A 12,366-nucleotide genomic window follows, 5' to 3' on the forward strand; every position below is an offset into this window, starting at 1 on the left:
CCCCCCCCCGCCCGCCCCCCATCAGCAGCGGCAGGGAAAGATGCCCCAGAGAGCCCAGCTAACGCTCCCTGGCTTCTCTAAGGTTGCTTCCAGGGGCTTCCGGGGGCCTCCCTTCCAGCTGCCACATGCCAACACAGCCAGCTTGACTCAGCTCCGTGGTGCCAAGGTCAGGGTTGTGATGCCCAGGTACAGACACGCAGTGCCAGCAGCGCAGCAGCCCAAACACTGGCCGACTCCGCCACCTTCTGGCTATTTTCGGAACTGCACTCCTAGCGCTCTAGAGAAGCTGGAACCTTTATTGAATACTGACCGGGGAGCCCTGCACTGGGCTGGGGACTTCATTAGTTTCACTTCTTCGAATCGTCACAGGTACCATGTAAGGTGGGCTTTGAGACACGAGGAACCTGAGGCACGGTGAGGCTAAGAATTTGTCTAAGGTCACACAGTAAGTTACAGAGCTAAGATTCCTACCCAGGTCTGTCCAATCTACCCAGTTTATGTTGTCCACTAGGCTATACCTTGCTTGGAAGAAAGGAGGGAAAATTCACGATTGAACTCTTTCCCCACCTCCCCAAAAGAGAACAAAGGCTTCACACTTCCAGAGAAGGTGAATGTCGTGCCTCCTGTATGCCGGACAATGTGGCAGGCAAGAGGCAATGATGTGAGGAGAAACGGTGTGCTCAAAATAACTGTGCTCAGACCTACTATACATTAATAGACACTCTGTGACAAACTTTGTCAGTCCAAGCAGGAAGACCCATAGTTCAATGGGAGTTAAGTCAAACAAGGTCTTGAATTTGTTCCTTGGACCCAAACGCCTGTGTTTCTAACTCAAGAATAATAACCGAGGAGTAACCGAGGAGTGGCATATTATTTTTACATCTCATTTGCATATGATTAATTCTAAGTCAGAGAAAATGGAGGTCACCCTGGCCCCTTGCTTCTCAACCCCTCTGGGATGGGCCTGACGCTGGCCACCTCCCCCAGCCCCTGTTGGGCTCCTCCATCCTCACCAGCCCCTCCCCACTCCTTGCCCCTGCCCACACCTCCCTCCCCCCAGAAGTCCCTTTCCCTTCCTCCTCTGTCACCCACGCAGCCCCCGCCACCTGGCCGCCCACCTGAAAAACTTTTCCCCAAGTTCTTGAGAAGTCGCGTAGGATCCAGGAGAGAAAAATCAAAGTAATAAAACCTCATTTAATTCCTAACGGAGGGCAGAGCTGTGAGCTGCAATTATCTTAATGCTGAGCTATTTTTACTCTCTCTCCATCTCTGTCTCCTGCCTCTCTCTGTCGTGAGCCTTTGTCTCTCCATCTCTCACATGTGTTTTCTCGCTCTTTCTTTCCGATGTTTCCTACCTCCCCCTCCTCTCTTTCTCTCACCTCCTGTCTCTGTCATCCTTCCTTCCCTTCCTCCTCCTTCCTGTCTGTCCCTTGTGACTGTTCCTCTGTCAGTGAGGTTCCCCCGTCCCTCTTGGCTCCAGGGTTTAGCAGCCAGAGCTGTGGGTGCCTGGGCAAAGGTTGGGGGAAGAGGGCAAAGACCCACCCCTCTATCCCTGAAGACCCCATCTTCCAAGCTTAGCCAAGAGAGGAGAGTCTCCGTTACCAGCTGCCCCAGCTTGGGTCAGGGGAACTTTTCCTGGGCCACCCAGAGCTCCAATCCTTTTGGCAGAAGCTCTATGAACAAGCCTCCCTGGTCAAAGGAGCCTCAGCCGCTGTGTTCCCCAAGGCCCTCTCAGCTCGGATGGGCTGTGAGGTTCCACTGGTAGTGATGCCTCCTTGTCCCTGTCCTCTCATTACCCATCCAGCTGTCCTCTGTCCCCTTCATCCCAACCAGGACCTTCCCACCTCCCCAGCACTGGAAGCCACAGGCCTTTCAGCCTCATCTTAGCCCAGTGGCCACTCAGGATACTGCCTGAGCCATGCCTTTCCTGTGCCCCTTCCGACTCCCAGGACCTCCTCATGTACACTGCCAAATTGGTCGTTACCGCCCCCCACCGTAACCCAGCTGAAGGAGGGGTCTGGGCCAATCCAGGGGCTGCCAGAGATGCCCACACCCCTGGGCCAGCAACCTGGCATCTGGCTGTTTCCCCACAAGCATAAAAGTCAACAAACACAGCGGGACTTGAGCCAGGCCTGGGGGCTGGGGGGAGTGGCACTGAGCAGCCAGGGCTTCCAGTGCCCATGGGCAAAGCTCTGCCCTCCTGCTACCCTCTCCTCACCCCCAGAGTGAGCGCTGACTCTGGGGCACTGCATTGTGCCCCTGACCCCATTTTCACAAGATTCCTCTGGCCTCTTGCTCCTTCTCGCTCTGCCAAGGACCCAGCACACTGGGGCTGGGAGTGGAAAAGTTGCTGGGTGGGGGGAGGGGGACGCCTGACTGTTCCAGGCCCGAGGGTGACCAGGAGAAAAGAGAGCCAACACAAACAGAGCCCCAAGAAGACACATGCCTATGTACACGTCTACACACACACCCTCTCGTCACCGCAGAGGGGCATTCAGTCCCTCGCCCCTAGGCCCACAGAGGGAAACACCAGTTCCTGCAAAGATACCCAGGACCTGGACAGATAAACAGGGACACTCCAAACCACAGGGCCATCTCCTCCCCTTTCTCCCCTCCAGAGACACACACAAACGCCTCTGCAGGGAGAGAGAGGTTCACACCTCAGAAACGAGCACACACACACCTCTCCCCCCTGCTCTATTCCTGCACCAAACTCACATACGTGATGGCACGTGTACTGGTACAGGCTGGCCCCCAACACCCCCAACTTTATCTCCCCCAGGCTGGTTCTGTCTCCCCCACGTTAGATCTGGGGAGGCACTTGAATCCAGGATACTTCACGGCAGGGACACATTCCCCGCCCCCCACGGGAGTGCTCCCAGGATCACAGCCTCATCCCCTTCAACTGTACAGGCTGGAGCTGTGGATACAGTACCCACCCACCCCCACCCCACGCAAGCTGGCACAGCCTGCCCATCACCTTGACAGCCTCTGACATCCTCCCCCACCTCACCCCCTCCCCCGCACACACAGTCTTCCCACACCCTGCCACTCACACCCGCATCCTTGACACTCTGACACACTTACTCACATAGACTCGCACACACTCTCACCACACCGACACCCCCCCACCCCACATACACACACACACACACACACTCCCTAGCTATAGGCACTACAGGGCCCCTGGCACTCACTTTCACACACTCCCTGCCATGATGACTGACACGTGTCCTCCCACGCACAACCCGCTCCACGCTCACTCGCTTTCTAGGACACCCCCATTCACAGCGTGGCAGGCTGGTGGTATTCTCTCCACGACCTCACAGGCCTCCCCGTGAAACTCCAAGTATCCACACCAGGAAGGGGTTAAAGCCAGAGTCCCCGCTGCTGCTCTCCCCTCGGCCTGCCCGCATTATCCTCCCTGCTGGACTCCATCAATAATGCAGCTTCAAGTTCTGGGGAGACGGCAGGGGGCCCCCAGCCCGCTCCCCGCGTCCTGGCTCACACTCCCCGCCCTCCTCCCGGCCCCGGGAGAACACGCTCCTCGGCGCTCATTGGCCCCTGTCTCCTGAGTCCTCCCACCAAGCTCCCGGGCGCCAGTCCCAGGCTGAGGGGACGGGCTGGGCACCCCAAGGCTGGGGCCGGAGGGTGAGACCCGGAGAGACGGAGCGAGGCAGAGGCAGAGAGAGAGACAGACATGCGGAGAGGGAGCAAGGGAGCTAGAGGAAGGGCGGAGAGACACTGAGAGAGAGCGAGGGAAGGAGGGGAGAGACAGGGACCCAGACCCGCGAGCCGGGGAGCCCGGGGTGCGGGCGCGAAGGCACCGAGGCACGGGCGAGCCCCGGAGCCCGGCGGGGTAGGCGAGCAGGCGGCCGCCCCCCGCCCCCGCGCCCCCCCCCCCCGCCGGCGCGGTATTTTTATCTGTGCGTGAACAGCCCTCCTGCTCCTCCCCGCCGCACTCGGCCCGCTGTCGCCGCGGCGCCCTGAGCAGCGCGCCTGGACCGCAGCCCCGGACCCCGCGGCGCGCGCCCCGCCCACCGACCACCCGCCCGCCATGGACCCCAAGGACCGCAAGAAGATCCAGTTCTCCGTGCCCGCGCCCCCCAGCCAGCTCGACCCCCGCCAGGTGGAGATGGTAAGGGGGCTGCGCCCCAGCCCCGGCGGCGCCCCCCTCACCCCCGCTAAACACCCGGGCTCCTCTGCGCTCCGGGGTCTGAACTGGCCTGGGAGACGGGGGCGAAGGAGTCCCGGGCCCGCCTCGGACGCGGCGGGGACGTGGGGCAGCGCGTGAAGTTCGCTGGAGACTCGTGCAACTTTTCCCCCCGGGGCCTCGGTCCTGATCCCGGGGCGGGAGAATCCCGGGCGGCCCCAGGGAGGGCAGACGGTCCTCCGGACCCTGCACAGTGTCCTCCTTCCCTAAACTCCCACGCGGACCACTGGTGCCGCTCAGATGTGAGAAACATGGTACACTGACCTATTACACAGAGCAGGCCTCCGCCCAGCTGCCCCACGCTCTGGCTTTCTGTCTAGTTCCACCCTGCGTGCCTGGGCTGGGGTCGCCAGAACCTTGTTCTGACCTCTAGACAGAGCCACAACATGGCAACAAGGGTGGGGGGGATGATGACCAGTCATCACAGAAGCCAGAAGTCCTCCCACAGACAACTGAGTTCTCTGGACAGCCTTTCTGGGGACTGGAGGCCTCCAACGGCTTGAGGTGGGGGTGGGGGGTGGGATGTGATGGAGGGAGAGAAGAGGGTTCTGCCCCCCACCCCGCAACTTAGCCATTCACTTGTTGCTGAGATGGAGCTGGCACCCCACAGCGCAGTGAGAGTAGAGCCAAGTCATTTTGAGGAGAGCTAGGCGGCCATGGGGGCGGGTTGGGTCCCTGGCCCAAGCAGCTTTTGGTCTGGAGGGCAGCGTTGGGAGCTTGGCAGAGGGAGGCGGCGGTTTCAGCTTAATTCACCTGGTTCTCTTTGTGCATTTCCCTGGAGCTCAGAGGGGACCTAATTAACTGATAGTTGGTCTGATTGCCAAGCTGGGGGGAAGGCGGGGGAGTCACTAGGAGTGCTCAGTGCGCCCCCCACCCCCCGGTGCAGCTTGGCTCATGTACCAAGGAGGGCAACTTTTTGTTTTTTATGAGGACTGGGTGAAGAGTTCTGCAGCCTGAGAGATACTGCTAGAGGGACCCAGAGCCAGGCCCCCAGAGACCATACCCAGGCCCCTGTGGGTCTGAGGGTCAGACCCACACCTGAGCCTCAGTGTGAGGTTGGAGGTGCCTGCAGTACCAGGCTCAGCCTCCCTCTGCAACTGGATCCACTTTCCCTGGAGCCCTTGAGCTGACCTTAGGTAGGCAGGGCCATGTGGGTGCCATGGCCCATGGGGCATCTTCCACAGCCAGCTTCAGGTCCTGAGGTCTGATGTCTTCAAAAATGAGAGAGGAAGGGCCTTGGTAGGGGAAGGCAGAAAGGGAGGTGGCAGTTCTGGAGTAGCCATGGAGTGGGATGGGCGTCAGCTGGGAGCCAGTGATGCATTTTTCTTGTCCCTTCCCTGCCTTGGCATGCTGTGTGACTCTGAGCTCTTTGCTGAACCTCTCTGAGCCTTGGGTTTCACCTTGGTAAAATGAAGGGGTTGGGTGAGCTATGGAGTTCCTTACAGCTCTGACAGGCTTTGATTCAAAGGTTCCCTGGGGACTCCAAAGCACTGTTTGTTCCCTGCTGCCTGGGTAGGGGGTGGGGAGTGGGCTGCAGGTGTCTGTCCTGCCCCTCCTCCTCCCCATCTCTTTCTCTATCTTCTTAGATCCGGCGCAGGAGACCAACCCCTGCCATGCTGTTTCGGCTCTCAGAGCACTCCTCGCCAGGTGGGCCCCTACCCTGCCCCCTAGTGCTGGCCCCTTCCTAACCCTGATGCCTTCTTGGGGCCCCTGCCAAAGTCCCATGAGTAGGAGACTGAGCAGAAGATGGGGGGGTTAAGGTCTGGGAGCCCAACTCCATTGGGTTCATTTATTGACCAGGCACCTCCCAACACCAGGAGGGAAAGGGCACAGAGACTGAGCCTTTGGGGAAAGTAATTCAGCTTCTTTCTTCTCTCTCTCCCTCTTCTCTCTTCTTCCTGGCTCGGTTCACTGGTGGCCTCCCTCAGAGGAGGAGGCCTCACCCCACCAGGTGAGTTTCCAGGGGCAGCTGGAAGGAGGGATGCCAGGGCCCTTTGTGATGGGCTGGAGGGGATTACTTCCCAGCTAACACACGGTGCCACCCAGGAGGACATTAGCATATCAATTGGCACCTCAGTGAGAGTGCCTGGTGCCAGGGTGCCGCCAACACCCTGCCCTTGTCTTTCCTCTGCCCTTGTCTTTCCTCTGCTCAGACTCAGGCTGGGCCTCCAGAACGCAGGGTCCTGATCTGAGCCAGGCCATGGCTATGGAGTCCCTCCCAAAGCCACCAGTTAGCCTCAGCCTCGGTGCAGGAGGTGCAGGACCCGAGGGGCAGCAGTGCCTGGGCCTGGACCTGAGAACAGAGGCTAGACCAGTCTGCCTGGGTTGCCTTGGTGGGATAGAATGGAGGGAGGGTGAAGGAAAGGGGCCTCTGTAAGCCCATTTAACCTGGCACTTCCCCAGCAGAGAGCCTCAGGAGAGGGGCACCACCTCAAGTCGAAGAGACCCAACCCCTGTGCCTACACACCCCCCTCGCTGAAAGGTACTGTCTCCCACTCATCAGTTGGGCTGTCCCCTTGACCCCTGCAACTGGGCTGACATTGGGTGTGTGTGTGACATGTTGAGCTTTTGTTGGTGGGGATGGATAGTCTTGTGTACCCACCCCAAGCCCTACTTAGAGACCAATTCTTTCTTAATTTGGCCTTGTAAAAAGAAGCAGCCCAGGGGCTGAAAAGGGTGGCATGGGTCTTAAAATTAGGTTGTGGGGTTGAAAGAAAAGAGGTACGTAACAAGTAGGCATCGGCTCTGCACCTCCTTTGCAAGCATGCACTGGACCACCTCCCCCTCCTTCTCCCCGAAGGGCACCTTCTTTGGGCTGCACCCCTTGCTCTCCTCTCCCATTCCCGTGCCATTTGCACAGGTCTGCACACCGATGTTCCTGCTTCTCCTTTCTATACCAAAAGGCAAGTCATTCCTATAGTACTCACTTATCAAACACCTAGTGTATGCCAGGCCCCCCTGGTGGGTGCTGGGCAAAAATAAGAGTAAGATTTGTCCTCAGCCCTCCTGGGGCCCTTCACCTCAAAGGGTCAGGGAGAGTTACAGAGGAGAGGGTGTTTAAGCTTGGATGGGAAGGCTGAATAAGAATTCAACAGGCAGGCCAGGCATGGAGGGGCATTCCAGGGAGAGGGAGGAAGGTGTGCAAAGGGAAGCTGGTGTGAAATCACAGGGGTCTTCAGGGCCGGCCTGGAGACTTGGCTTCCAGTGGGGAGCTGGGGGAGATACACCTGGAGGAGATACACCTGGAGGAGAAGGTGGCACAGGTGGGGGTGTGAGGAGGGTCTCTTCCTAACTAAGCCTTAGGATGCCTTCCTACACCCACCTCAGCTCCCACCTGAGGCTCTTCCTGCCTGGCCAGCCCCTCCTCCCACGGAGGCTGGGAGGGAAGGAACCAGAAGGGTGTGCGGAGAGCTCCCTCTGGGGTGGGTTTAATGATTTCCCAGTGAACGGCCAAGTCAACAGGTGCACCTGTCAGCCTGCCGGCCAAGGTTGGGAGCAGAGAGACTGGGAGGAGAGTCCAGAAGGGCAGGAGCCCTTTCTCTTCCTCAAGGACAGGACGAGGCAGGGACAGCAAGCGGGCAGTGGGTTCAGCTTTTGGAAGGCCTTCCTACCTGTTGGGTGTGGGGAAGGCCAGCCCCTGAAGCAGGCATGAGGGAGGAGGTGGCATCTTCTCAGGAGAGAATATGAGAAATCTCTCTCCTCCCCATCCTGGGCTGGGCTGGGGGCAAGTGCGTGTGAGAGGGAAGAACCACCCTTGGACTCTTGATTGTGAGCGAGGGGCAGAGGGCTGGGGTGAAAAAGATGCCAGAAATGTGCCCCTGCCCCCGTGGCCCCTTTGGGCTGCAACTTAAGGAGGGTCTGAGTGGGGAGAGGCAGGGCGGTGGAAAGGGGCCAGGAGAGGGGTGCGGGGGCTGTGCGGGGGACCTTGGAGCTTAAAAAGGGCCTCTTGGGTCGGGGGAACTCAGGTTCCCAGAGCTGGAGACAGAGGGATTAGGAGACAGTTGGGAGGATGAGGGGGAGACCCCAGAGAGCCCTGCGAGGCACGAGGCAGGCGAGGCACGCGGGAGGCTCACGGGGCGCCAGCACAGGGCTGCGCACACCTATTGTTGATGCTGTGGCTCACGAACTGAAGAACTGAACTCTCCGCCCCCGGCTGCTCGAGCTGCCACCTGCTCTCCTCCCTTCCTCCCTTCCCCAACGCTCAGAGGACCCTTCTGAACCTGCAGGGCACTGTGTTATAGGCTTTGACTCCTTTCTGGGCAGGGAAAGCATCTGGCAGGGTGGGGGGCTTGTAGGTGGAGAAGCTCAGGGCCCTCAAGGAAGGGTGGACACTGAGTCTTGGCTTGAGGGGGTTCTTCAAGGCCGAGCTCTCACACTTGCCTCAAGGTGAAGCTTTCCCCAAGGACAGGGCGGGATAATTTATCGCACTTTTATTGCCTGGGTAGCTTGCCCAGAGCCAGCAGGAGGCACCGGGTGGAGCTCAGGGCAAGGCAGGGCAGCGGGCAGGCACAATGCACCCTCTGTGCCTGGCCCTGAGTTGGCAGGAGAGCGGTGCCCTGCTCCCTACACTGGAGGTTTCCAGCCTGGATCTGCCCCCTCTGGGCTTTCTGAGGGGAGGGGCTGCCTGCGGAGCAAGGAGGAGCTGCAGCAACTGCAGGGCCCAGCTCGTCAGCACCTGGTCTCTGGGCCTTGACTTTAGTGACCCAAATGCTCTAAAATCCCACCAGCTCCTGGCCCCCCTGCTGCCTCTGTCCCAGCCACTCCTCCCAGGGTCCCCCAACCCCTGCCGTTCTCCCAGAGTCCCCCAGCCCTGGCCCCTTTCTCCTAACCCCCTAGTCCTTTCCATCTTTTAGAAACTTCTCTCCAGCTGCCCACACTGTTCCCTTGCTAGGTCCTATCCCAGCAGGCCTTGGTGGCGTTGGGGGGGTGGGTGGCGTTCACTGCTTTCTAGGTCACCGCAGAGGGAGCTGAAGCTTGGGGATATGGGTCAAGATTGTGGGGGCCGCGTCTGAGCACACCGCATCCCCAGGCACGGGCTTCACTGGCTGCAGACTATTATGTCCTCAGCCTCAGAACTGTTCCTACGTCTTAGAGCCTAGGGCAGGGGTGTGTGGAGTAGCATCTACGATGGGGCAGTGCCGGGGAGTGGGGACCAAGCCCAGCATGGGGTGGTGGGCAGGATCGGGGTAGCAGTGAGCCCTAAGCAGGCTGGGCACTCCCCTAGAAATTGAAAGGGACACATCCCCCAGGGCCTGGCCCACGGGCCCTGTGCCTTCTCCAGGGGCTGTAGCTGGTGGACAAGCTCCCCAGCCAGGGAATGTTAAGCTGTTGCTGTACCCGCCTGGTCTTGTCCGGCTTGGCAGGAGCTGCCTGGTGCCAGCCTCTGGGAGAGCAGCACCTTTGGACAGCTTAGGAGCCAGATGTGATCAAGAGGCTACCCCCTGCTGCTTCTGCCCTGGTCTGGCCCCCAGCAGGCTGACCTGCAGCTTTTAGCTTTTGAACTAGACCCCTGTGGGGGATTAGCTCTGCCCCAGGCCCACAGGAAGGAGGCTGGGGACTGGCCCACATGCCTCTCCCGCTTCTTGGGCCTGGCTGAGCCCTGCCTTCCCGGTCCCCCTGTGCCAGCTGTGCAGCGCATTGCTGAGTCTCACCTGCAGTCCATCAGCAACCTGGGTGAGAACCAGGCCTCAGAGGAGGAGGATGAGCTGGGGGAGCTGCGGGAGCTGGGCTACCCAAGAGAGGAGGACGAGGAGGAGGAGGACGAAGAAGAGGAGGAGGACGAGGACAGCCAGGCTGAAATCCTGAAGGGCGGCAGGGGGTCTGGTAAGCTGAACGGGCTGTGAAGCCTGGGTTCCACCACCACAGATTAGGTGGGATCCTCCCTGAGTGTCCTGGAACACCCCCTCCCGGTTCACAGTTTCTCACACATGTAAAGGGCCTCCCCACTCTCTCATCCCACAGGATGCCTTGCACTCAGCCTTACCTGACACCTGGGCTGTTCCCATCCTTGACTCAGTCCTTCTCCCAATCAGGTTTCCTCCAATAATTCCTCTCTTCCCTAAGAATTAAGGCAAGGCCACCTGAGGTTTGAGGCTAGACCCAAGAAAGGACTTCCCATCCACAGCAGTTGGGAGGTGCAAGGAGATGGGGGATAGTGGGCTAAGAGTATCCAGTGCCCCATCACCTGCATTTCTGAACACAGGATGTGGTCTCTGCTGGGGGGCACAGGGCTGGTCGATAAGTCCTCTCCAGGAACCTGTGGCTCTTTTCCCCTTTTGTATTTCCTAGGCTGGAGGTGAGAGGGTGCCCTCTAGTGTCTAGATGGAGAATGTAGGATTCAAGAACCAACTGCGTTGGCTGCAGCTCCAACCCCAGCTGCCTGGGAAGAGAGGGGCCAGGGAGGGGCATGAAACCTACACAGAGGGCCTCAGAGCTAGAGACCCCAAATCCCCAAATCTCCACAGGGAGTCCCAAGGCCCAGAGAATTCCTAGGCAGGAAGATCTCAGCCCTCCCAGGACTGTTCTTTCTAGGCCCAGGCCATCCACATCTATCCCTCCCAGTGCACCTTAAACGTTTTGGTGCCATTATTTATGGAGATGAAAACTAGCCAACCACTCCTGCTTGAAGTGTCCATCCCTTGCACCTCCCCCCAAAATGGCGTGGGCCTCCTCTCTGCCTTGGCAGCGGGGGCATCGGTCATGGGAGCAAAATCTCCAGCTGGAACAGGTGAAGAGGAGGTGAGAGGAGACTGTTCCCTTAGGAAAGCAGCAGGGCAGTGAGTCAAATGACAGGATGACCAATCTTGGAGCAGCTCCTAAGTGCCGGCGCTGGGCTGCAGGGTATTAACTATTATCTTATGTAAGGCAGTCTACACAATTTCCCTCTTACCATCCCCTTCAAAGAGGTAACAACGGACCTATCTAAGTCATATGGCTAGTCATTGCAAGAGCTGTCTTAGTCCAGTGCTCTCTCCACTATACCACGATACCCTCCGAAGGCTTAGCCACAGCCGGCTGAGAGACTCGGCTCCTGTTCCAGGACAGCCAGATGGATACTCAGAGCCTGTGCTTTTATCCCTTCTTTCCCGTCCCCAGCTGGGCAGAAGACTACTTTTGGTCAAGGTCTGGAGGGTCCCTGGGAGCGTCCGCCTCCTCTGGATGAGCCCCAGAGAGACGGAAGCTCTGAGGACCAAGTGGAAGATCCGGCATTAAATGGTGAGGTTTGGGGGGGGTGGGTGGGGCTGGGAGGCGGGGCTGGGATATTGGTGGGCGTGGCCAGACCCTAAGTCCATCTGCTTGCCTTGCAGAACCTGGGGAGGAGCCACAGCGCCCTGCTCACCCTGAACCTGGCACATAGGCACCAGCCCTGCATCTCCCAGAAGTGGCGAGGGCATTGCTGTTCCCCAGAAACCCACTCTGTCCCCACCCTATTTTGTACCCTTCCCCTCACTTGCTAGGGCTGCGGCTTCTGACTTAGAAGACTAGGGCTGGTCTGTGTTTGCTTGTCTGCCCACCTTTGGCTGATGCCCAGAGTCCCTGGGCACTTGCTGCCTGATGCCTACCCCTGCCAGTCATTCCCCCATTCACCCAGTGGGTGGTGGGATGTGAGAGAGCTTGCATTGGGAAATCCAGTAAATGGGGGACAAAGGTTCATCCTTCACAAGTCTACTCCCCAGACCCTCTCCCCTGGGCACAGGAAACCCACAGGGCAGGACCCTAAGATCTGGGGAAAGAGGGTACTGAGAACTTTAAGTGCCCACAGATCCTTCTCCATCCCCTGGGGAATTCCAAGTCACCACCCCTCTCACTGGCTTCTACCAGGGCCCAGGATTCAGGCATCCTTTCCACAGCCTCAACATTTTGGAACTCTTCCCCTTATCAACTGCTCCCCAGCCTGGGTGCCTGGAAGATGGACTGGCAGAGGCTGCTTTGTTGCATTTTGTTTGTGCTTTGATGCCAGGAATGCCGCCTAGTATAAGTCCTTAGGGGGTCACATGGTGGGGGAGCCAGGCTCTCCTTGTCCTCCAGCTGCTCTGCCCCCTTCCCTCCTTCCCTGACTCCAGGACTGAACCGCTCCCATGCTGTAATAAATCTTTGTAAATAACTGCTGAGACTTCTCTTTCAGGGGGAAAGGAGAGGGAGGAGGTAACAGG

General features: G+C 59.0%; 1 protein-coding gene across 2 annotated transcripts; it reads left to right on the plus strand.

Moving 5' to 3' along the window:
• Positions 1–3,639: 3,639 nt before the first annotated feature.
• Positions 3,640–12,318, plus strand: PPP1R1B (protein phosphatase 1 regulatory inhibitor subunit 1B). 2 transcript variants are annotated; one of them, XM_029213122.1, is made up of 7 exons: positions 3,640–4,138; positions 5,800–5,860; positions 6,142–6,164; positions 6,617–6,695; positions 9,839–10,036; positions 11,309–11,428; positions 11,521–12,317. In XM_029213122.1, the coding sequence occupies exons 1-7, from the start codon at positions 4,058–4,060 to the stop codon at positions 11,568–11,570; spliced, it is 612 nt and encodes a 203-aa protein (XP_029068955.1). In that variant the 5' UTR covers positions 3,640–4,057; the 3' UTR covers positions 11,571–12,317. The 2 variants fall into 2 exon arrangements, with proteins under 2 accessions (XP_029068955.1, XP_029068956.1); XM_029213123.1 differs by having other exon boundaries at positions 3,644–4,138; positions 6,620–6,695; positions 11,521–12,318.
• Positions 12,319–12,366: the final 48 nt, after the last annotated feature.

The sequence above is a fragment of the Monodon monoceros genome, unplaced genomic scaffold (assembly GCF_005190385.1).
Source record: "Monodon monoceros isolate NGI ecotype Baffin Bay Population unplaced genomic scaffold, NGI_Narwhal_1 Super_Scaffold_9, whole genome shotgun sequence".
Lineage (NCBI taxonomy): Eukaryota > Metazoa > Chordata > Mammalia > Artiodactyla > Monodontidae > Monodon > Monodon monoceros.

Bases quoted from the DNA above. Each gene is read 5' to 3' on its own strand.
- PPP1R1B (XM_029213122.1), top strand. From the start codon at position 4,058: ATGGACCCCAAGGACCGCAAGAAGATCCAGTTCTCCGTGCCCGCGCCC. The intron at 6,696-9,838 runs GTACTGTCTCCC...CCCCTGTGCCAG, and splicing joins CACACCCCCCTCGCTGAAAG to CTGTGCAGCGCATTGCTGAG. The intron at 11,429-11,520 runs GTGAGGTTTGGG...CTTGCCTTGCAG, and splicing joins GGAAGATCCGGCATTAAATG to AACCTGGGGAGGAGCCACAG.